At 39.8% G+C, this 26,196-nt stretch overlaps 1 protein-coding gene across 1 annotated transcript; it reads left to right on the top strand.

Moving 5' to 3' along the window:
- Window positions 1-13,265: 13,265 nt before the first annotated feature.
- On the top strand, window positions 13,266-14,432 carry LOC145089157 (uncharacterized). The gene is made up of 3 exons (XM_079027635.1): window positions 13,266-14,016; window positions 14,101-14,183; window positions 14,274-14,432. The coding sequence occupies exons 1-3, from the start codon at window positions 13,266-13,268 to the stop codon at window positions 14,430-14,432; spliced, it is 993 nt and encodes a 330-aa protein (XP_078883761.1).
- Window positions 14,433-26,196: the final 11,764 nt, after the last annotated feature.

Raw genomic sequence — 26,196 nt, 5'->3', positions numbered from 1 at the left:
ACTAATTCTTTATTGCCTTAGCTTTTGGAAAGGCTTACGAGTATGACTGTTTTGGTTGTCTACATGACCAAGAAAATGGTTCGACCGAAGGGCGCCACTACTACCTCGTAGTGATCGTATCATGCCCAGATTGCTTACTTGCACACATCGTGCTTACTGAGGTTTGGTTGCGAGTAAATTCCCGGGATTAGGTTGATGCGAGACTGGACTACGCATTTGGAAAGAATTCTCAAGAATCCTTTAGAAACAACATCGGGAAAGGATTGTAGACTTCTCGATTTTTGGTGATCACTCGGACAAGAGATACATGGGAAAACTTTTTTTTAAGCTTTGATGTAAGAAGATCATGAGAGTCGGATCGGAGGGAAGTTAGAACGAACGAGTTTCTCGAAACTAGGAAAGACAGCATGGATGAGGCTCGGTCATTACATGCTAAGGGTGACATAAAAGCATCTCATAAAAAGTTTGCCAATAGGTCGTATGGAAAGACTAATCGCTCGGATTGAGAATACAATCTATGGATACGACACCAGCGTTCTCGTTCTCACGTGATAACCATCTCGAAGATATACATTTTTGGTTACTCGCAAACGACGGGGGTTAGAAAATGTTCAAATGGATGGTTAACGAATTTCTTTCGGTGTTAGAATCGAAATGAATCATAGGCATATAAATTTAACGAGGGGAAATATACCTGTGGCAACGGTGGGATCGGTGGTTGTCTCCTCTTGTCCTATCGCTAGAACTCTTCCGGTGTTGCCAGGTGTTACAGCCTTAGGACAGTTCCCTTGAGATGCCCCACTTCTCCACAACCATAGTAGGCCCGACCAATGCCCACTCCGGAAGTTTGACTTGTTGATTGAATTGGTATCTTACAGTTTTTCACCATGTGACCCTTTATGCCAAATTTGTTGCAAATTACTTCGATACATGGACTGGAAGGAAGATGATGATAGTTGCACTTGTCACAACTAGGAAGGGTTCCTGTATATTTACTGGTAGGTTTCCGAGTTGAGGATCCAACAACAGAAACAGTCGCAGGGGAAGTGGCAATGTTAACTGCCACCGTTTGCTGTTTCTTTGAAGACTCGTGCGATGTCTGACTTTTCTCTTTCTTCCCAAGTCTTCTTTTCTCCCCACTCCTCACTGTCGGCTCAGGAGTGGTAGTTGCCTCCTCAAAGTCTTCACTATGATCGATTAGGATTTGAGCTAGACGTTTGGCGCTGTCGTATGTATCCGGCCTCGCAGCTAGGACGTTTCCTTTAGTTGGCTGGGTCAGCCCCCAGATGAATCTCTCTATCTTCTTACTCTCCGGGGTAACCATTCCCGGGCAGAGTAATGCCAAGTCGTCGAACCTAGAAGTATAAGCAGTGATGTCGGAACCTTTCATCTTCAAGTTCCAAAGTTCATGTTCTAACTTCTGCATTTCGCCCCGATGGCAGTACTCAGCCAGCAGAAGTTCCTTCATGGCTTCCCAACCCATGGCGTTGGCTACAGGTAAGGTTAGGGATTTGACTCGGCCGTTCCACCAAGTCAAGGCTTTGTCGATAAAGGTGCAGGCGGCAAACTTCACCTTGTCTGAATCTGAACAGGCGCAGATTTCAAAGATGGATTCGATCTTCTCGAACCATCGGGTGAGGGAAATGACACCTCCAGTGCCATCAAAGGACGTGGGTTTGGCGTTCATGAAATCTTTATAGGAATACTCTTTTCGGTGTCCCTGACTACTTTCATGGTTTTGGGTTTGGGTACCACCTCCCGAACTATCGGAACCGCTAGAGTTCCGTTGAGACATGGCAGCTGTCACTGCGGCTGTAACAGCTGCCTGGAATACTACTGGATCAATTTGGGGAGGAGGTGGTGGCGGAGGGTTGTTGGTCTTGGAGCTGGGTCTCTTTCTTGGAGGCATCTTGATCTAATAAGATCAAGAAAGAGAGGATGATAAGTCCACTGAATTGAATCAAGAGATATGACAGTTATATGTTGAATAACCGATAAAGCAGGAAAGAGTTATCAAGAGGAAAAATTATCGCTAAGGGAATGATCAAAGAACAATGCATGAATGAGGATTTCTACCAAGGATTGGCTCGAAAAATACTCCCATAATATTTCATGATTCGCTACGATACTAGCTCGATGTTTGTGGTATTAGGGTAAGTTTTAGACATGCTGCATACCACAGTCACTCCCAAGCACATGTTGGCCGTGTCTCGAATGAATATAGTTGGTCAGGCTATATTGATCCTAGACACGACTACATAACTGCCCAGGTTTAACCGCAGCGTACAACACCCATTTACTTATGTTCTGTTCTACTTGTAGTTACGGGTCTCGACAATTCGGTATGCTTATATACTTTTGAAAATACTTATATTTTGAAGGATACTTTTAGTTCAGAGCACTTAGGCCCCTTAATGTTTATAGTTTTATACCATGTAAGGTTTGGTATACTTCATTCACTATAAACAAGGGCTCTGATACCAATCTGTCACACCCCGAAAACCGAAGGCGGAAACATTTCCGGGGTTGACTCCACGTTGAGTATCAAATCCAATGTACATAGTAAGTAAAGTAAATCAACCATAACATTACATATATGAAAGTTTTACATTTGTTTCAAAAGAAAAATTTATACATATGATACATAGTATATATGAACAACATGAAACAAGTCTTCTGAGAACTCCGTCTTCGCACAAAAGGATCTTCGAATACCTGTCTAACACGGACCTGAGAATACAAGCGGTTTGAAAATCAGCATAAAGCTAGTGAGTTCATAAGCGGTTAGTTTTTCTGAAAATGTACAAGTTCCTTTGGTTTCCTTAAAAAGTGGTTATCCAAGAAAATCCCATATTTTCTTATGTAAAGTTAGTTTCCAAATCCAATAGTAAAGTAAACGATGTACGATGAAAACATGATTGTTCTTGTGAATTGTAGTTCAATTATTTAACTTGTTATACTTTTCTAGTTACGTACTACTGTTACTTAGAAAGAACCCCATGTTCTCCTGACTGTGTGTGTGTGAACTATTACCAATTCTGATTATGTTCGGTGTCCTTCCCAGGAAAACCCCATGTTTCCCTGACTGTGTGTGTATCTTTACCGGTTCTGGTTATGATCAATGTTCTCCCCAGGAAAAACTCCATGTTTTCCTAAATGTGTGAGTATGAATATCATTACTGATTCTGGTTATATTCAGTGTTCTTCCCAGGAAAACCGCATGTTTTCCTGAATGTGTGTGTATGTGTGCCTGTCATTCTTGAACGTACATTAGTTTTATTACGTACATAAAACTAATAAATACTCGTAAAGTGCTACTAATCCTGATTGCGAGTCCTTAACCATACTCAGACTGGATATGACTCGAACCATGGCCAGTATCCTTTTTATGACTTTCGTCACCCTTGAACCTTTCGGTTCGGCTGTAGCTAGCAGCCAGATGTGGGATTGTCAGTCCCGTATAGATCTATACACTCAAGCCACGCTCTCCTACGTTCGGAGATTCTGGTTACAGGGTTAGTCCTCCACTATCTCGTGCCATGGAAGTGTTACAAGGACGTGTCTCCAATCTTTAAGATTACTCTTTACCTTTCGACTAGGAAAGTAGTATTTACGACTAGCTATGTTCTACGTATCTGTCCTTTACACTCGAGCCTAGGTGTTTTATTACAAACATTACAATATTTTATGTGTTCTATCAATATAAGTGTGAACAATCATATGTAAAGTATACAATATAACACTGTATAATAAGAATTGAAAATCGGATTAAAACAAACAACTCTGCAAGTTAAAACAGTTTGTTAAAAGGTTTTCAATTCTTAAAAATGTACAATTACGAAACCATTTAACTGAAATCATGTCATTGAGTACAAAATATTCCTATACTTTCGTTTGTATTCCCCCCCCCCCCCCCGAAAACATTTGAAAAACCATCGAAAAAGCGTAGGGGTATGAACTCACCGGTTGAGAAACGCGACGTTCCGGATGCTAAGTGTCGATTCAAGGTTTGACAACAAGCGAGGTTCCTATGTAATACGAAATGGTATACAAATATATCTAATTAGATTTATAAACTCTAATTATATATGATATTACACTCCAATGATTGAAAACACTTCAAAACAAGTGTTTGGAGTGACCCGGTGACATCTACGGACGTGTATTAATGCGTGGGACTTGGGAATTGAGTTTACTCTTCAAGAGTAGACTTTTTAGGGAGTTTACTACTATAAACACCTCATCCATATGAGTTCACGGCCGTGATCTCATGGAGGTTGATTTTGGATGCAAAATGGCTTCATAACACTCGGGAATAATTGCTAGATTGGGTTTTAGGCTTTGGAATGGATTATAACACACATAGGGACCATTTATTGGATTTTATGTCTGTAAACATGGAGCTTACGGCCGTAAACTCCCGCCTCACATCCAATACTTAAAGTTTTGGTCCTAAATTAATCACACATGATTCTAATGATTTTTCCTAAGCCTTGTATAAATTTTTGGGGGACTTTTGGCATGTTTTTAGGAGTTTACGGCCCATGAACACCCTCATGGCCGTGAACTCTTATGAAAGGGTGATTTTATATGTTTTAAGGTCCAAAACTTGTTTGTAAACGCTTCTAGAATTTATTCCAAGGCTTTAGGTGCGTTAAACTGGCATTTTAACACATTTAGAGGAGTTTACTCTCCAAGAACAATGAGTTTACGGCCCAAGCATGTTCTTGGGAAATAAACTCAAGTTTACCCTTCTAAATTAATATGTGTTTACTCTCCATGATATGGAGTTTACGGCCCAAGCTTGTTTTTGGGCAGTAAACTCATGTTTACTCTTCAAAAATTATGATTAGGGTGTTCTAAGTCCAAATTAGTAAGCCATATAGTCGAATCTAAGTCCCAATATTGTTTAGGAGGGGTTTAAAGGCATAAAAACCCTCTTATTATGAGTTTACGGACCAAGCATGCTCCTTGGCCGTAAACTCATGTTTGAGGTCCAAATTCACAGATTAAGTTCGGATTTAAGGCTAATGAGGCTTTACAACAAGTTAGGGAAGGTACCTTGGTGATTAGAAGCCTTAAATTTGAGATTTGGACCCTTAAACTTGAATTTAGGAGAGAGGTTAGAGAGAGAGTTGTGAGATGAAGAAAAATCTTCAAATGAAGTCTTAGAACACTTTAAATAGTGTTCGGGATTTGGACACGATGAAATTCTAGCCGATACCGGCTTTAGATGGGGCTTTTGGTCGCACCCAATCAAGCTATCGTAACTCGATATGGTTGATTATAGAAATGTTCCGATCACTAATATGAGGTGTTAGAATGAGTTCTAAGGGTATTAAGACACTTATTAAGTCATAAAATTAAACCCATATTTACGACTTAATAAAAGGCCGGAAACGGAAACGAAATCGGAAACGGCGATTGGATGATCGGAACGAGTCGCGAGAAGGGTTACATTTAGGGATATAAATTTCGGGTTGTTACAGACGACTTGGCACTACTCTGCCCGGGAATAGTTACCCTGGAGAGTAAGAAGATAGAAAGATTCATCTGGGGGCTGACCCAGCCAACGAAAGGAAACGTCATAGCCGCGAGGCCGGATACACACGACAGCGCCAAACGCTTAGCACATATCCTAATCGATCATAGCGAAGAACTTGAGGAGGCAACTACCACTCCTGAGCCGACAGTGAGGAGTGGTGAGAAAACAAAACTTGGGAAGAAAGAGAAAAGTCAGCCATCGCACGAGTCTTCGAAGAGACAGCAAACGGTGGCAGTTCACGTTGTCACTTCCCTTGCAACTTTTTATGTGGATGGATCCTCAACCCAAAAACCTGCTAATAGGTATGCTGGAACCCTTCCTAATTGTGGCAAGTGCAACTATCATCATCTTCCTTCCGGTCCATGTATAGAGATAATTTGCAACAAATGTGGCATAAAGGGTCACATGGTGAAAAACTGTAAGACACCAACCCAATCAACGAGTCAAACTTCCGGAGCGGGCATTGGTCGGGCCTGCTATGGTTGTGGAGAAGTTGGGCATCTTAAGCGAAACTGTCCCAAGGCTGTAACACCTGGAAACACCAGAAGAGTTCTAGCGATGGACAAGAGGAGACAGCCACCGATCCCACTGTCGCCACAGGTGTACTTCCCCTTGTTAAATTTATATGTCTGTGATTCTTTTCGATTCTAGCACCAAAAGCAATTCATTAACCATCCATTGGAACATCTTCTAACCCCGTCGTTTGCGAGTAACCGAAAATGTATACCTTCGAGATGGTTATCACGTGAGAACGAGAAAGTTTGTGTCGTATCTGTAGATTGTATTCTTAATCCGAGCGATTATTCTTTCCATTCGACCTATTGGCAAACTTTTTATGAAATGCTTTGATGTCACCTTTAGCATGTAATGACTGAGCCTCATTCATGCTGTCTTTCCTAGTTTCGAGAAAGTCATTTCTTTCTAACCTTTCCCCGACTCGACTTTCATGATCTTCGTACATCAAAGCTTAAAAAGTCTTCCCATGTATCTCTCGTCCAAGTGATCATTGAGAAACGAGAAGTCTACGATTCTTTCCCCGATACTGTTTCCAAAGAATTCTTGAGAATTCTTTCCGAACGCATAGTCCAGTCTCGAATCGACCTAATCCCAGGAATTTCCTTGTAGCCAAACCTTAGTGAGCAGGATGTGTGCAAGTCAGCAATCAGGGCTTGATACGATCACTACGAGGTAGTAGTGGCGCCCTTCGGTCAAACCATTTTCTTGGTCATGTAGATAAGCAAAGCAGTTATACTCGTAAACCCTTCCAAAAAGCAAAGGCAATAAAGAATTAGTCGGAACCGAGAACACCCATGGAAACCTGTCGATTCTTGGGTTCCACCGGCTATAATCGTAGACTCGTGTAGAAGTTTCTCTTAGAACCATCGGACCCTTAGTTACTCTGCCATGTGAAAAATGTACCCACATGTTGGAGGTTTTACCATGGAAAGACATAATACGCCTTGGGAAGTGTGGAAAACTTAACTTGTAGAACCTTAGACTCTTCGAGATCCTCGTTAGGAATCGATTCCATATCCCTCTCCGAGCTATCTTCAGGAACTCCGCAGCGAGCATCCGATATTCCACATCGTTGTTTGTGAGAAGTGTTAACCTGACGAAAACCTTAGTCGCCCTTTGATGAGGTCAAAACCAATGAAAATCCGAACCTTCGTGTATGAATCAATTGAGATCGTGGATTGAGAGGTTAACCATGTGTAACAAAGCCACATCCTGACAGTGAGGGTTCGCTGGAATGTCAAACGGAGACCCGATTCCACTTAGGAGCTTGAAGACCTAAAGCAGTAGATTCATCCTCATATATGTTTTCACTTCGTGATCTATGTTCGAATCTTTGAATTTCAAGACAAAATTTCCTCTAACGGGGGGATAATGTAACAACCCGAAATTCATATCCTTAAATGTAACCCTTCTCGCGACTCGTTCTGATCATCCAATCGCCGTTTCCGATTTTGTTTCCGATTCCGACATTTTATTAAGTCATTAATGTGGATTTTATTTTATGACTTAATGAGTGTCTTAATACCCTTAGAACTCATTCTAACGCCTCATATTAATGATCGGAACATTTCTAGAATCAACCATATCGGGTTACGGCAAATTTGCCGGGTGCGACCAAAAGCCCCGTCTAACGTCGGAATCGGGTAGAATTTTACCGTGTCCCGAACTTGGACACTATTTAAAGTGATCCAAGTCTTCATTTTGAAGCTTTTGCTTCATTCTACAACTATCACTCCAACCTCTCTCCTCAAACTGGATTTAAAGGTCCAAATCTCAAGTTTAAGGCTTCAAATCTTCAAGGTACCTTCCTATACTCATTGTGTATCATATTGGACCTTCAAATTAGAGATTTAATCATGATTTAGAGCCATGTATATGAGTTTATGGCCCTGGAAGGTGCTTAGGCCGTAAACCCATATTTAAAGGGGTTTTAAGCCCTTAAACCCTTCCATGACTCAATCTAGACCTAGATATGACTTTTAGAAATTTGGTAATGGACTTAGAACACTTTAAACATGAATTTTGAGGAATTTGTATGAGTTTATGGCCAAGGCATGTGCTTGGGGTGTAAACTCCTCAAACATGGGTGTAAACTCATTTCCAATGTGTTAGAAAGCCATCCAACAACACCAAAAGCCTTAGAATAAATCATAGATCCAACCAAAAATAGTTTAGGGGCCTTAAACACAACCAAGCTTATCATTTGAGAGTTTTCGGCCATAGCATGTGTTCCATGCCCATAAACTCCTAAAAGTATGTCAATTGGTGCCCCAAATTCATTTCAAGGCTTGTAGGAATTTTTAGAATCACATGTGATTAACTTTGGGACATTAAAATCACTTATTCAACGGAGTATGAGATTTTACGGCCGTAAGCTCCATGCTAGGGCCGTAAACTCCCCTAAGTGTTATTAATTGATGTTTTAAATTAATTCCAAACCTTAGGTAAAATTGTTCCAACTCTTCCCAAGTGATATTGGCCATTTAAGATCCATTATCCATGCCTAAATGAGTTCACGGCCGTGAACTCATGTGTGAGTGTTGTTTAAGGTTGTAAACTCATTAGGAAGTTTACTCTTGGAAAGTAAACTCAAATCCCAAGTCCCTCGCTTCATTTCAAGTCCATAGATGTCACCCGGGTCACTCCAAACACCTGTTTTGAGGTGTTTTCGTTCGTTGGAGTGTGTCTTCATATCTAATTAGAGTTTATGAATCTAATTAGATATATGTGTATGCCATTTCATGTTACATAGGAACCTCGCGTGTTATTAGGCCTCGATACATTTCCGCGTCCGGTGAGTTCATACCCCTACCCTTTTTCAATGGTTTTTGAATGTTTTCAGGGGGGGGGGGGAGTACAAGCAAAAGTACAAGAATATCTTGTACTTAAACACATGATTTCAGTTAAATGGTTTCATAAATTGTACATTTTTAAGAATTCAAAACCTTTTAACAAACTGTTTTAACTTGCAGAGTTATTTGTTTTAACCCGATTTTCAATTCTTATTATACATTGATGTATTTTATACCTTATATTTGATTGTTCACATTTAAACTGATAGAACACATAAACCATTGTAATGTTTGTAATAAAACACTAAGGTTCGAGTGTAAAAGACAGACACCATCAGAAAACATAAAACATTTGTATGTCCTTAACAATACACCTAGGCTCGAGTGTGATAGATAAATACCATAATAATACACAAATCAATTGTAATGTCCTTAATAATACACCTAGGATCGAGTGTAAAGGACAATCACTATAAGATAGCACATATATCATTTTTAACGTCCTTAATAATACACCTAGGATCGAGTGTAAAGGACAGTCATCATTAGATAACACCTAGGCTCGAGTGTAATGTCCTTAATAAAACACCTAGGCTCGAGTGTAAAGGACAAGTACGTTAGAACTTAGCTAGTCGTGGATACTACTTTCCTAGTCGAAAAGTAAAGAGTAATCTTAAAGATTGGAGACACGTCCTTGTAACACTTCCTTGGAACGAAATTGTGGAGGACTAACCCTGTAACCAGAATCTCCAAACGTAGGAGAGTGTGGCTTGAGTGTATAGATCTATACGGGACTGACAATCCCATACATGGGTGCTAGCTACAGCCGAACCGAAAGGTTCAAGGGTGACGAAAGTCATAAAAAGGATACTGGCCCTGGTCCGAGTCATATCTAGTCTGAGTATGGTTAAGGACTCGCAATCAGGATTATTAACACTTTACGAGTATTTATTAGTTTTATGTACGTAATAAAACTAATGTGCGTTCAAGGATGACAGGCACACATATACACACGTTCAAGGAAACATGGGGTTTTCCTGGGAGAACACCGAACATAACCAGAATCGGTAAAGATACACACATATACACACATTCAGGAAAACATGGGGTTTTCCTGGGAGAACACTAAACATAACCAGAATCGGTAAAGATACACACACACAATCACACTTTCATGAAAACATGGGGTTTTCCTGGGAAGGAAACTGGACATAATCAGAATCGGTAATAGTTCACACACACTGTCAGGAGAACATGGGGTTTTCCTGAGTAACCGTAGTACGTAACTAGAAAAGTGTAACAAGTTAAATGACTGAACTACAATTCACAAGAACAATCATGTTTTCATTGTACATCGTTTACTTTACTTTTCGGATTTGGAAACTAACTTTACATAAGAAAATATGGGATTTTCTTGGATAAATGCTTTTTCAAGAAACCAAAGGAACTCGTACATTTTCAGAAAAACTAACCGCTTATGAACTCACCAGCTTTATGCTGATTTTCAAACAGCTTGTATTCTCAGGTCCACGTTAGACAGGTACCCGAAGATCTTTTTGTTCGAAGACGGAGCTCTCAGAAGACTCGTTTCGTGTTGTTTATATATGATATGTATCACTTGTATAACTTATGCTTTTGAAACGAATGTAAAACTTTTATATATGTAATGTAATGGTTGATTTACTTTACTTAGTATGCACATTGGATTTGATACTCAACGTGGAGTCAACCCCGGAAATGTTTCCGCCTTCGGTTTTTGGGGTGTGACAAGAAACAACTTCATAGTGAAGAAAAAGACTTTCTTTCACTGTGGAACACCTGGACACATTGTCCAAAACTGTCCAAATCGCGCATACGTTCCCTACTGTGCACAACGGTGGCAGAACGCACCAAGAGGGAGATTTTCCAAAAGAAACCCCTCTAGGTCACGTTCAGTCAATGGCGACTAGAACACACAGAAGGCCAAGAATTCAACTCCTAAGTCCAAGAAATTATTTCCTAAGGGCAAAAGGGAATGTCGGCCCAGAAGTCAAGTTCAAGAGATGCTCAACGATCGACTTCCAGTTCAAAAGCAAGTACTGAGGCATCCATCAAATCGAAAAAGAAGTGGGTTAAACCCAACCACAAATGGGTTCCAAAGGCTCACTTTCCCAAATCTCCTAATGTTTCTAATATTTCTACTTCTTCTGTTTATGATAAGTAGGATATGTCGAGGGAGAGAGTACCGTGCAAGGATGAAAAAGGTCAACTTAGTTTCAAAATGGATTAGGTTCCAAAGACCAACTGATCCCGATCTGTGTCAGAGCATCTATGGAGGCATATCATCAGACTTCGGTTTTTTGATTGTGGCTGTTCTAGGCATATGATAGGGGATATCTCTCAAATGTACAACATTCAGACCTTTGTTTGAGAGTATGTGTCCTTTTGCGGGAAAGGAGGAAAGGAAGTGATCACAAATGGGGTTAGTGCTTAATAACATGAAGAATTTTCTGATCTGTTCTGAGATTATGGGTGTTGTTCTCAGACCTTCTAGATGCAAATTCAATCGGTGAATTATGGTTTGCATTTTCTTCTCTATACTCCTGAGTTTATCTTACTCTGGTTCGTTAGTAGGCATTATTTGGGAAATGATATCAAGAAAGTGATAACGGGCAGTCTAAAACATGTGTGAGGGACTGAATCTGAATTGTCTAGACTCTTTGTTCTATGTGCTGGTAGGCACGAAGGATTTGACAGTGTGGATTTAGGTTGCATTGTTTGGACTGACCATACGACGCTCAGGTAGATTGAGCAGTGAGATAAACACGGGAACCCATGGGATACACTAAATTAATACGCATCTAGAAAAGTGGTTCAACTTGTCTTTTATGTACGGACTTATGTCCTTAATTCATGTTCCGATAGGGCGACTTGGGGTTCTGATAAAGCAGGTCTGTAGGAAATTATTTTCTTGCTTTCTATCTATTAGTCATATGTTGCATCTTCTACATGATTGGAAGAAATCTAACTTGGAACGCAACATATGCAACTCTTTTTCTATGCACCTCCATATCTATGAAACTATTTCTATCTGTTAGCCATATGTTGTCTCCTCTGTGTGATTGAAATGATCCGACCTGGAACACAACATACGCAATATTCTATCTCTCAATCCCTCTATCTTATTTAGCCATATGCACCTATTTCTATATCTGACTTCCTCCTTAATAATTGTTTACTCACCTAAAGTAAGGAGTCCATAGGAGGTTCTTGTTAACCAAGGTATATTGGGAGGTGGGGAACATGGTGTAGTTCAACTAAAATTGAACCATTTAGAGGTTGTTTGTAGATCTCGCTGCTTAATTTAAGTAGACAACAATACACGTGGTCGTCGTCAGCTACATGGTATATTTGGAAAAGTTTGTCAATATCCTTCGTGTTTAAGTGGACCACAATACCGACAATTGACCAGATATATTCATGAAGGTGAAGGTACTGATAAACAAAGTTAAGACTGTCTCTCAACTTTTATCCCAAATAATTGTGTTTTTGTAAAATTTGTTCATAGTTTTCCTCTATGCACAAATTTAGGGGGAGAATTAAAAAAAAAATCAAAAATCCAACAAAATTCAAAAATCAAACAAAAAATCAGAAAATTCAAAAATCAAACAAAAATAAAAAAAAAACAAAAAAACAAAAATCCAAAAATAATTTTGTTTCTGTTTTAAGTTTTGTGCTAAGTTTTCTTTTAGTTTTATTTTGTCTTGAAAAGTGAATCCAGGTGTAGATGAGACTCATGGAGACTGTATCGAATATTTTCTGAGCCAAGGCTTCATCCATGATCATCGAAGAATTCTCATTCGAAGGAGAAAAAAATGAAGATTATTCTTTCGACATTCAATCTTTCAACCCCTGAAGCAAAGTGAAGCTGAAATTGAAGATTATGTGACGGATTGCATTGAAGCCTCCTCAATTAGTCTGCTGCAATCTTGAACCTGCTGAAGTGATCTAGATGATTAGTTCTATCTGATGTTCTCTTTGAAGATTCTCAAGCTGAAAGCGCTATCTTTCAAGAATCAGTACCAGAAGCCTCCTCACCCAACATGCGTTAAATGTTAAATTTTGAAGATAAGCCCATGCGCTCAAGATGAAGTCGTTTATTGAAGATTCATCAAGTTATCTTGAAGTTGTGAAGAAATCAAAGATAAACGCTGAAGCCAAGCTGCCAATGAAGATTTACAAGAAAAGTCAGCTACATTTTAGGGGGAGTTTGTTGGGTCAATTACAAAAGAAAGTTATAAAGCAAGGGGGAGATTTTTGGGTTAAAAATATGGTTTATACTTTGCTTTTCTAAGCATTTATTGTTTGATTGGGGGGGGGGGATCAACACTACATGCTATGTTCAAAATCGTGTCTTGATCAACAAAGCCCAGATGAAGACTCCATATGAAATCTTATATGGACACAAGCCATCAGTCAACCACTTCCGCGTATTTGGTTGCCCTTTCACACTTCTTCACCTGGAGTCCAACCCAAAATTTAATGCCAAAGTTGATGATTGTTATTTCGTAGGGTATGTTGCTCGCACAGCATATAGGGTCTACAACAAGAAGACAAAGAAAATTGTGGAATCCTTTGATGTACGATGGTTTGAGGAGAATGAAATGGATGCTAGAGTGGGTCCTGATTGGTTCTTCGACCACACAACATTATTTAAATCTTTTAGTGTGTCATCTGATGACCTAACTAGTTCTACTTCTGGCTCGAAGAATGTAATTGAAGACAAAGATGAAAAGGTTGTTTACAGACCGCCAATGGTTTCTTCTATTAATCCTTCGGTGGAGTCATTTGTTCCAATTGCTTCTCCAGAATCTTCAAGTCAACAAATTGCTCCAGATGCTGATGTTACACCTCTTACTCCTGTTGAAAGAGAGTTCATGACCTGTGATGCTTCCGTTGTTACTCAAACACTTATAGAATTACTCTTTCCTGAACAAATTGCTCATGAGTTTGTGGTAAATCCAACTAATGATACTGATTCGTCTGTAGTGGATTCCTCAGCAAATGATGGAGCTATCAACATTCATAATCTTCCCGTTTCAATCAATGATATCAGCCAAGAGATACCTTCCCGTATTCAACACGATCATCCGATCGATAATATCATTGGGCAGCTGGGCGATGGTGTTAGAATAAGAAGTCAGAGTGGAGATGTCAATACGTGTCTCTATTCTTTCTTTATCTCTCAAATTGAACCAAAGAATGTAGAAATGGCTTTGAATAAACCCAACTTGGTGGATGCTATGCATGAAGAGCTGAATCAATTTGAAAAGCATGGGGTTTGGGCGCTGGTTGAGTTACCCAATGGCTAGAAGTCTCTTGACACACTTTGGGTCTTTTGTAATAAGCATGATGATTCAAGGATTATTGTACGAATTAAGGCTAGGTTGGTTGTTCGTGGGTTCAGACAGATCGAGGGTCTTGATTACACTAAAGTTTATGCGTCGGTGGCTCGCTTGGAGGCTATACGTATCTTCCTTGCTTACGCCTCCAACATGAACTTCGTATATCAGATGGACGTCAAGACGGCTTTCCTATAAGGAAAGGTGAAGGAAGAAATCTATGTTGATCAACCCCCAGGGTTTTTTAACTCGATGTTTCCCAGCCGTGTCTACAAGTTAGACAAGGCTCTGTATGCATTGCATCAAGCTCCTAGAGCATGGTATGTGACTCTCACAAAGCATTTGCTCAAACATGGCTACTCGCGAGGAACAATCGACCAAACCTTGTTCATAAAGCATGTTGGTGCGTATCAAATCCCGGTGCAAATCTGTGACAACCCAAGTTGTCCCGTTACATTTTCCCCGTTACTGTTAATGGAACATTCAAGTTTATAAAGGTGCCATTAATTAGAGGTTGTCAATTAAATAAACATTTCATTTGTTTATTATTTAATAGGCCGTTAAGTCGTGATAAAAGGGAATAAAAACACACATCACACATTTCCATTTATTTGGAAAGTGTTAAGTTTTATTATTACGACCCCTAAATCGAGTGCGACCAAAAGCCCCGTTTGACGGCAGTATCGGGTACAATTCCACTGACCCCGACTCGAACCCCTATATAAAGGTGAGTGGAGTCCATTGGAGACGTTTTACACTCCCTAAACACTCTCTCTCTATACTCTCTCCCTAGACTCGTTTTCGCCCCGAATCCGCAAACAAACACTTCCAAATTGTAAGTCCACTTACCCAAGCCTACTCTATACATTAAGATTCGTTTTTATAGCATAGAATTGGACTTAGAACATTTGTTTACGGCCAAGGAGCATGCTTGGTCCGTAAACACTTAATAAGTGGTTTTTTAAGCAATTTAACCCCTCCAAACAAACATTGGGACTTAGATACAACCTTATGGCTTGCAAATCCTGACTTAGAGCACCCTAATCATAAATTTGGAGGAGCAAATAGGAGTTTATGGCCAAGGAATGTGCTTGGGCCGTAAACCCCTCAAACATGGGGAGTAAACTCACTTTTACATGTCTAAAAGCCATATAACTTCACCAATAGCCTTGGAATAAATCCTAGGATCATCTAAAAATAGTTTGGGGACCTTAAACATGTCAAATACCCTCCATTTAGGAGTTTACGGCCAAAGCTTCCCAAGAAATAGTTCCAGGGCCGTAAACTCATAAAAACATGTTAAAGGATGCCCTAAATTCATACCAAGGCTTAAGACATAAATTAGGGGCTTGTCCTTGGGTTTGGATCAATTAAACACATCAAAATGAAGGGGAAAAAGGAGTTTACGGCCCAGGTATGTACCAAGGGCGTAAACACCTCTAAATGTGCCAATATGATAGTTTTAATCCCCCAAAATGGCATAACACTTCATCATAAATTACTAGCAAGGCATTAGGGGCTTTAAACTTCACAAAACTCAAAGAATGAGAGTTTACGGCCGTAAACTCCCTTTTCAGTGTCCCTAGGCCGTAAACTCCCAAATGAAGCCCTTAGAAGCCTTAAACTCACTCATGCCTTTTTGGAAAAGTACTTAGAAAAATCCCACGAACAAGCTAGAAGCCTTAAACACCCTACAACCCTTCAGCATGAGTTTACGGCCGTAAGCTCATGGTGAGTAGTCCCTAGGCCGTAAACATGGTATTAAGGGTTTACTCTCGGAGGGTAAACTCCATTCCTTAGCCATACACACCTTTAGACGCTACCCGGGACACCCAAACACTCAACAAAATTGTTTTACGCTCCTTTGAGTGTGTATACGTGTTTAATTAGTATTAAATATACTAATTGTATGTGAACATATGTTATCATATGTTATATAGGTCATTGAGTGTGTTCGAGTCTTTACGTGACACCGAACGCCCAAATAGCACCTTCGTCGGACCTACTTACACCAGGTGAGTTCATACCCCTGAATGAACCTTTTAATGTTTTTACATCTTTTATAGGGGGGAATACAAGTTAAACATGCCAGTTATCATATCAATCGCATGTGATTGATAACCCGCATGCACAAGATTTTACCACTTTACACTGTATAACCGAGTAGGACACTACAATGGTTTTCAAAAAGGTTTTCATTTGTTTCAAAACTCTTAATTACACTGATTTATCTAAATTCATTTTAAACTGGTTCATGAAAAATTTCCAAAGGTTTTCAAACATATTTTACAAAAGAATACAAATTGTGATTTTCCCGAGTATAAAGGTTTTTCATCAAAATTCACTTTCACGATGTATACTTTTACTTGCTTGTTACTGCTGCTTCACTTTTATTTATTTTAAACTCCTACTCGATAACGCTTTCACTTCGTGATACGCTTATATCGGATTTTGTCTCTATATCGCTTATACTTGTAGCCTCTTATACTTGATAGACGCTTTTACTTCACTTATGGTCGTTTCTACTTCGTGATACACTTATACTTGGTACACTTATAGTCCACGATTCGATTATCCCACTCTGTACGCCTATACTTCACGACTTGGATATTTCACTGTACGCTTATACTTCACGACTCAGATAGTTCACTATACAGTTATACTTCACAAGTCGGTTATTCCACACTGTACACTTATACTTCACGATATGATTCCACTTAATACACACGCAAGCATAGCTAGATGTATATCTGTGCTTGTATAGATGCATATAAATAATGATTGAAGGACTTAGAAAGGCTTGTCCGCCCTATTTCCTTTTCTTCGTTGAGATGTGGTCTGGTGGGATCAGATGTCCATCCGATGGTCGTTCGATTCATTAGTTATATACTATGTACACAAGCATACACATATTGTGTGTATAGATCTATACGGGATTGACAACCCCGCACCCAGACTGCTAGCTACAGTCCCGGCCTACCAAGCCAACGGGTGACAAATGTCACATTTTAGACGCTTGTAGGGCGTCTGGTACTCTAGTCAGTATGGTTACGAGTGTCCCGGGTTACCTTATAATTCTTTGGCCTTAATGTAACGGTATTTCGCCAGCAATTTACACTGTATGCTGGTAATTCATGTTCAGAGTCACTCTGTTTTGACCTTACAAGACGTACCTTTCATTTGATCCTGTCTGGGGTCTGTCTCCTCTATTTTGACCTTACAAGACGTATCTCTCATTGATGTTGTCGGGGGTCTGTATCCACTGTATTCACAGTATCCACTGTATTTACTGTTTTAGACCTTGCTAGACGTATCTTTCATTTGATATTGTCTGCGGTCTGTATTCACTGTTTTGGACCTTACCAAATGTACCTTTCATTTGGTACCCTCTGGGGTCTGTGTCTCTCTTTGTTAAGACTGAACCAGGCGTGTCGTTCGTTCGATACTCTACTGGAGTCTATGATTCCTTGCCTTAGTCAGCAGTCCTCAATGCTGAGGCATATGTTATTCCCTGATGTCATTTGCTTTCCTCGATAATCAAATTCAGTATTTTGATAATGATAGCAATTTAAGGAAAATAAATTTTTACCACATAACACTGACCACTCTTAGTAGAAAGCTGCTTTTATTAAAGAAAATATAGGATTTTCTGGAAAGGACTTTAATACACTGAAATCTCTTAAACTACTACTTTATTAAAGTTATTTGAATGAAAACGTCACTAAATGCTTATGAACTCACCAGTATTTGTAAAAATGCTGATACTCGCTTTTCAAATAACTTGTATTCTCAGGTTAGCATCAGACAGGTACATCTCGAAGCTATTGATGAAGATAGCTTAGCATCATGTTGTATCTATTCTATTACTTGTGTTACTTTGAATTGTTGTAATGTAACCATGTAAAAATTATTACTATTAATGCAATGTTTTGTTGTACTTTGATTACTATAATGCATGTGTTGTGATACTTGATATGACGTCATCCACCCCAGAACGTTTCCGCCGTTCCGGTTTTGGGGTGTGACAGATTGGTATCAGAGCATTGTGTATAGTGAGCTAAGTATATCAATTCATAAAAGATATACAACCTATAAACACAATGGGATAAAACACTCTGACCAAGAATTATACTTTAAAATATAACCATATTTTACCAAAGTATAATAACATCCAAAACCTAAACACTCGAACAAAAGTATCACAAGAAGAACAAGAATAAAAGTCTTCGGATGTTGAGCATCACCATCAAACCTGGGAAGTTATGTAATCGTAAGCTCGAATAAATGTAACCTGATCAACTACACTTATTCGAGATGCATTGAACGTGTGCTCGGGAGTGATAGTGGTGTGCAACAGGTCTGAAACTTACCAACTAGGAATGCTAGAGCCAAACATAAAGTTAAAGTACTATAGGAGTATTTTAGAACGCTAAAAGATTCACACTAATCCCAAAATCATAACTAGAAGATAAGAATCAAACAAGAATTAAAATACCATAGGGGTATTTTAGAATCCATTAACAACCTTGCGTGAATAACTAAAAAGATCCTTATTGATATACCTACAACTACAGAGAGTATACTCCCAAGGTTATATATAATAAGGATCCCATAGGCTATGAATGTGTGGTTTCGCTCTACTTCCTTTTCCTCGTTGGGATGTGGATATAGAGTAGTATCACATATTCGAAGGCCTATCGGATCTAAGTTATATATGATTTGTATACCCTGTGTAATTCTAGCAGGACTCGATATGGATCATATAGTGAAATGTTAATAATCTCTTAGGATTCTTTAGACATTTCCATTCTCGCACGCACCCTGTAGAAAACCCTACCTACTTCATTGCTTGACAAAAGAGTTGATTCCGACCCCGAAGAAGTTCATTGAGAAGATTTCCAGTTCGGAAATAGATGAACGGGGTTGAGACTATTGAATTCACCAAGTGCCTATATCTTTTTAAGGACAGTGGTAATAGATTCGCCTAAACTTCGGAGATTCCCAGTCATCCATCATGAAGTGGTGACCCCCAGAGTCAGAATCAGAAGGAAGGCGGAATAGAAATTCAATATGTCGATACGAGGAGAAAACCCTAGGTAGCTACCCGAAGGAAACCAACACCGATTCCAGTCAAAGATACGAGGCATACAACGAGAGCCAGTACATGGAACCCGGAAATTGTCTTTTCCTCGTGTTCGTCACGCTAATACACCCTTAAAATAATACAATTTAGTGAGTTAGTGGTTACACTACTCACGCTATGTGTTAGGTAAATCTTCGTTTCCCGTTGCCAGATACACGATTAGGGCAGATCCCCGCATCTCTATTGAGAGAATTTAGTCATTTGCCCTTGTGAGCCTCTCTTTCAGCAGTTCGTTCCGAACCGTTCTCAAATCTCTCTAGGCCGGAGAGTGAAACCTTTCCCAGTATAAAGGTAACTTAGTAGGAACAACTCGCATATTATGGCTTTTTCCGATACTCATACTCTTACCTTGATTACCAGGACTACATCATAGGGATGTAGGTCGACACTTAGACGACCAGTACTCAAGGCACGGGAAAAATTTATGCCTAATATGTCCAGGACAGAAATGTCCAGGGTTAACCATCGTCTCTCATTACCTTGTATTCCTTTCCGTGTAGGAAAACCATGCCACCGAAGAAGCGTAACCAATCCACAAGCAAGAAACCTACTCTCTTATTCGATGAAGCTACGTTCGAAGCTGCAGTCTCAGCAGCCGTAGCAGCTGTCATGGCTCATCTGAATGCTAACAACGCCAATGTTAGCAAGGTGCCTGCCGGGATTTCCGATCCTGGCAATGGACAGCAGCAACCAACACTTTCATACTCAGTCACCCAAGAACCTCAACTGAAACCACTAAAGAGAAAACTCAAGATAGAGGAGGGAAGTACCTCGGCTCAATGACTTTCTGAAGGGCAACGAGCTGAGGCAGTCTATACCCCTGTCAATCCTTCCCTTCCGACCTCAAGAAGACCATACCTAGGAGACCTTCCCCACTGCAGCAAGTGCAGCTACCATCATCATGGTGTCTGCCGGGAACTCTATTGTGCTAGGTGCCACATGTTGGGGCATACTGCTCGCGTCTGCAGAACCCCGATTGAGTTCATTACATCAACCACCAATATGGCGACCCGTAAAGTTTGCCACCTATGTGGTGAAATGGGACACTTCAAGAAGGACTGCCCAACCGAAGGGAAAGACAAAGACACAGGAGGAGCCTGACTCTACTGCTTAGGAAGAAGCATCAAGGAACTTGTTAGATTTTGGTACGTCTCTCGATCTCAGATAACTAAACTAAATATATTAAAAGGTTTAATTCAAAATGTAAATTCTTCCCAGTAAGGCGAAAGTCGCAGCACTGTTATAAAATTTAAAAATTCATCCGGTAAAACTATAATGGCTAAATATATACGTTACGGCCATGTATATTTAAGATGTACAGACCTTGAGTGAGCGAATGCCGCCTCATTTCCTGTTCCTCGTTTTGTTGTGCATTTAGGGCGAGGTTGCTCAGTCAATAGTCCTCCCCACCTTAAATATACATGACTGGTTTATGTGAGGCGATTATAGAAATGCCTTGTGAGAATCCACTCATGAAAAGATACTCTATTCGGAAACACTTAGAACTCTCTATAGTTCCGCGTCGACTCTATCAGTCCAAGTATCTGCAGTAGTGATACATAGGACGAAACCCGAGACGCCTAGAACTTGTGTGCCTGTTCGGCACATGACTCTATCGATCTTCATTATATATCATGTCGAGGTGTGCCAACTTCGACGACCCTATCGATCATGGTTTGACTTCGTTCAACCATGTGTTCATCTTTAGTGCTATGTAAAGGAACTTTCTCCATAGCCATGTCGTCAAATAAAGGTTCATCCGAACCTAAACCTAAGTTAAATGATCAAACCTAATGCGATCCGTCAATCGTCCCTCTTATCTCAAACCTTCCCAAATACCTAAGAGAAGGTACCACGCACCATCGACCAACCCCTCGTAGTCAGATGAACACCAAAGTGAAGGACACTATAGAAACTCCAGTAGACGACAACCAACCGAAGCATACTCCGTAGATTCCCCCGGGAGACCCTTCCCACCTCGCACATCCGGTTCGTGAACCCAGAGAAACAAACTCATGGGACTAACCACTATAGCCAGGAATACGCATAAAGGTGACATATAATCGAGATCAAAAAGATTTAAGGTGTGTGTTTCCTCCTTATTCTGTCACACCCCGAAAACCAAAGGGGAAACATTCTCGGGATTAACTCCACGTTGAGTATCAAATCCAATGCACATAGTAAAGCAGTAATCACAAAACATTACATTACATAATATTGCTTACATCTGTTTGAAAGTAAAGTTGTACAAGCGTTTTACATATGTAATATAGACAAAAGTAAAGACGAGTCTTCAGGACGCTCCGTCTTCTCCAAAAGGTTGTTGTGTGCCTGTCTATCGCCGACCTGAGAATACAAGCAGTTTGAAAATCAGGATAAAGCTGGTGAGTTCATAAGCGGTTTAGTTTGAAAAGAACGAGTTACTTTACTTTCTGGAAAAGTTGTTGATCAAGAAAATCCCATATTTTCTTATGAAAACTATTTGGTCATCCTTTGTTACAATTTAAAAAAAGAACGGTTGGTTATGTCATTCCAAGAAAATCCCATATTTTCCTTATAGTTTTAGTTATTCGTTTGTTACTTTATCCGTTTATGAGTTGACGTGCTACCCAGGAAAATCCCATATTTTCCTATGTGTTGAGTTGCCTATTTGTATCTATGTTCGTTACTGGTTATTATGTTATACCAGGAAAATCCCATTTTTTCCTATGTGTTGAATTGGTTCTTAGGTTTGATTTCGAAGTACTAGTAATTACTAGGTGTATCGTATTAGTTAAGTATTCTAAACCCTTAGTTATTCTACATTCGAATGACTATTATCTACTAACTTAGTTGTATTTTCGAATATTTGGAATCACACAGAAGCGTACATTACAGTATTTTTGAAGTTCTGTTGAGTTCCAAAAGAGTACATTACTTGTATAATCGAAGCTCTGTCGACATTTTGAGGCGGATATATTCGAAACTCAGAAGTGGTCAAGACGGCGTATTTTCGTATTTAATTCGAAACTCTGGTGACACTCAAGGGGTACACTAGCTGTATGTTCGAAGTCTTTGTGTCATCCAAAGGCGTTAATTCGCATTCGTATTCCTATTTCTATTCGTATTCGTACTATGCTATTGGTTAGATTCGTATTCGTATTCGTTCTATCCTATTAATTATATTTTTATTCGCATTCGTATTCGTACTATCTATTAGTTATATTCGTATTCGTTCTATCCTATTAGTTATATTCGTATTCGCATTCGTATTCGTACTAACCTAATAGTTATATATTCGTATTCGTTCTATTCTATTAGTTATAATCGTATTCGCATTCGTTTAGTATTAATCTTATTCATGATTAGTATGATTTCTTATTCAAAGAGAATCTAGTTATAACACTTTTAAAAGAAATATATGTTTAGTCTAACTGTTTAACCTGCAATTCGATCCATTAGTTATCACCATTTTCATTATTAAAATCATACATGAAATAAAACATTTGAAATGAAAATACGTTTAAGTACAAGATTTTTTGTACTTTTGCTTGTATTCTCCCCCTGAAAACATTGAAAACCATTTGAAAAACACATGAAAAATAGTAGGGGTATGAACTCACCGGTTGAGAAACGCGTCAGATTGGATCCTAAACGTCAGTTCTGGGTTTGCGAACACACAAGTTTCCTATGGATTATGAAATGATACATATTTGTATTTAATTAGGACTTGATTAATTTATTTGCCAACGACATACACTTCTAGTTGCGGAAACACCCCATTTTGAGTGTTTGGAAGGACCCGGGTGGCGTTTAAGGACTTGTATGGCTAGGGAATGGAGTTTACTCTTCAAGAGTAAACTCCTAAAGGACTTTACTGCCCTAAACACCACATCCACATGAGTTCACGGCCGTGAATTCATGGAGGGTGATTTTGGGTGCAAAATGGCTTCATAACAATCGGGAATAATTGCTAGACTTGGATTTTTGTCTTTGGAATGGATTAAAACTCACAAAGGGACCATTTATTGGAGTTTACGGCTATAACTTGGAGTTTACGGCCGTAAACTCCCCCCTCACACAAGATCCTTGATGTATTGCTCCTAAATCAATCACATGTGATTCTAGTTAATTTTCCAAGCCTTATTATGATTTAATGGCATCATTTAACACATATTTAGGAGTTTACGGCCTAAGGGCATGATCTATGGCCATAAACTCTTATATGTTGCATTTTGATATGTTTAAGACTTCCAAACTATTTTTAGATGGTTGTAGGATTTACCACAAGGCTATTGGTTAAGTTTGAAGCCATTTGGACATGTAAAAATGAGTTTACTCTCCATTTTTGAGGGGTTTACGGCCCAAGCATGTACCTTGGCCGTAAACTCCTATTTACTCCCCAAAAATTATGTTTATGATGTCCTAAGACAAATACCATTATTCTATAATCCATATCTAAGCCTTGTTTGAGTCTAGGAAGGGTTTAAGGGCTTAAAACCCATTTAATTTAGTGTTTACGGCCTAGGCACCTTCCAGGGCCATAAACTCTTAAACAAGGCTCTAAATCATGATTCAAGGCATTCTAAGCTCATTCCATAAAGTCATCTAGCCATATATAAGGTCTAATTGTGGTTTGGAAGGGTTTTGTTGCTCCAAAAACCCCATTTATATGAGTTTATGGCCTAGGATAGTTCTAGGGCCGTAAACACATGATAATGGTCCTAATCCATAGATTATACCCAAATTTGAAGGCTAAAGAGGTTGCATAACAAGTTAGGGAATGTACCTTGGTGATTAGAAGCCTTAAATTTGAGATTTGGACCCTTAAACTTGGATTTAGGAGAGAGGTTAGAGAGAGAGTAGAGAGAGGAAGAAAAAGCTTCAAATGAATATTTAAACACGTTGAAATAGGTCCTAAAACTTGGACACGATGGAATTCTACCCGATACCGGCATTAAACGGGGTTTTTTGTCGCACCCGATTAAGTTGCCGTTACCCGACGGGATAGAATTTAGAAATTTCAAGTTAATGATTTTGTGCCATTTTCATGAGTTTTAAATGGATTTGAACACTTACGAGATTAAAATAAAGTTATAGTTTATATATCTTAGTCAAAAAACGAAAGCGGATCGAATCGATAAAGGTGGATTTTTACGCGCAGAACGGATTTCGGCGATGGACAACTTCAGGTTGTTACACTATCCCCCCGTTAGAGGGAATTTCGTCCCGAAATTCAAAGTTTATGATACAGCTCATGAAATGAAAAGAGATGCGGGTGGATCAGCTGCTCCCGGTTTTCACGCTTCCAAGTGGTGTCGGGTCTCCGCTTGACCTTCCAGCGAACCCTCACTCTCGGGACGCGTTTTGGATTCGTTGGGTAGATACTTCTCAAAGACCGAGACGTGAAGTATTAAATGGGTGTTACTAAGTTCCGAGTTTGAAGGTTACATAATCGATTTCACAAGGGTCGCGAAGGGTCTAATGTACCATGAGAGAAGTATTTTGCTTTTTCTAAAGCATTCCATGCCGAGTTTGCATCAAAGTTTTTCATGAAAAGTTTATCATTAGATCGAATAGAAAGGAATAATTATCCGGATTGAGGATACCATCCATAGGTATGACGTTAACATTCTCTTTCTCACTGGTTGGTCATCTCGACGGTGCACGTTTCGATTACTAACGAAGGATTTAGTTTAGAAAGATATTTTGAATGAATGGTTAGCAAATTCTTTCAGCATTAGAATCAAAAAGGATCACAGGCACAAGATTTATCGAGAAGAAATATACCTGTGGCAATGGTGGGATCGGCGGCTGTCCTTTCTTGCCCCATAGTTAGGACTCTCCCGGTGTTGCCAGACGTTACTGTCTTCAGACAGTTTTCGCTTATAGTGCCCGACCTCTCCACGCTGTAGCAGGTTTGACCGATACCTGCTCCGGAAGCTTGACTAGTTGACGGGGTTGGGGTTTTGCAGGTTCGTGCGAGGTGACCTTCCTGGCCACAACTTCTACAGAACTTTGCACGAAAAGGGCCAGGGATGCGATGGTGGTAGTTACATCGGTCTCACCACGGGAGGGTACCGACATAACCGGTAACAGGTGCTTGAGATGTGGAATTGACAACAGAAACAGCAGCAGGGATAGTGGCAGCATGGACTGCCACTATTTGTTGTTTCTTCGAGGGTTCTGGGGAAGACTGACTCTTCTTCTTCTTTCTCCAAAACTTTCTTTTCTCGCCACTCTTTTCTGTTGGCTCAGGAGTGGTGTCTGCTTCTTCTTGGTTATCATTATGATCGATCAGGGTTTGCGCGAGACATTTAGCGCTGTCATAGGTATCCGACTTCGCTGCTATAACATTCCCTTTTGTTGGCTGGGTTAATCCCCAGATGAAACTTTCTACCTTTTTGCTCTCCGGGGTAACCATTCCCGGACAGAGAAGTCCCAAGTCGTCAAACCTTAAAGTGTAAGCGGCAATATCGGAATCTTTCATCTTCAGGTTCCATAGCTCATGTTCCAGCTTCTGGATTTCACCCTGAGGGAAATACTCCGCACGTAGTAGTTCCTTCATAACTTCCCATGCCATAGCATTGGTTATAGGTAAAGTCAGGGATTTGACTCGGCCGTTCCACCAAGTCAAAGCCTTATTGGTGGCGTACAGGCGGCAAATTTTACATTATCAAATTCCGAACAGGCACAAATCTCGAAGATAGATTCGATTTTCTCTAACCACCGAGTCAGAAAAATGACACCTCCTGTGCCATCGAAGAATGTGGGTTTTGCATTCATAAATCTTTATAGGAACACTCCTTCCGGTGTCCTTGATTACCTTCCGGGTTTTGG

This window comes from Lactuca serriola, chromosome 2 (assembly GCF_051521515.1).
Source record: "Lactuca serriola cultivar US96UC23 chromosome 2, Lser_US96UC23_V15, whole genome shotgun sequence".
NCBI lineage: Eukaryota > Viridiplantae > Streptophyta > Magnoliopsida > Asterales > Asteraceae > Lactuca > Lactuca serriola.
This window is presented reverse-complemented; position numbering and strand designations above follow the sequence as displayed.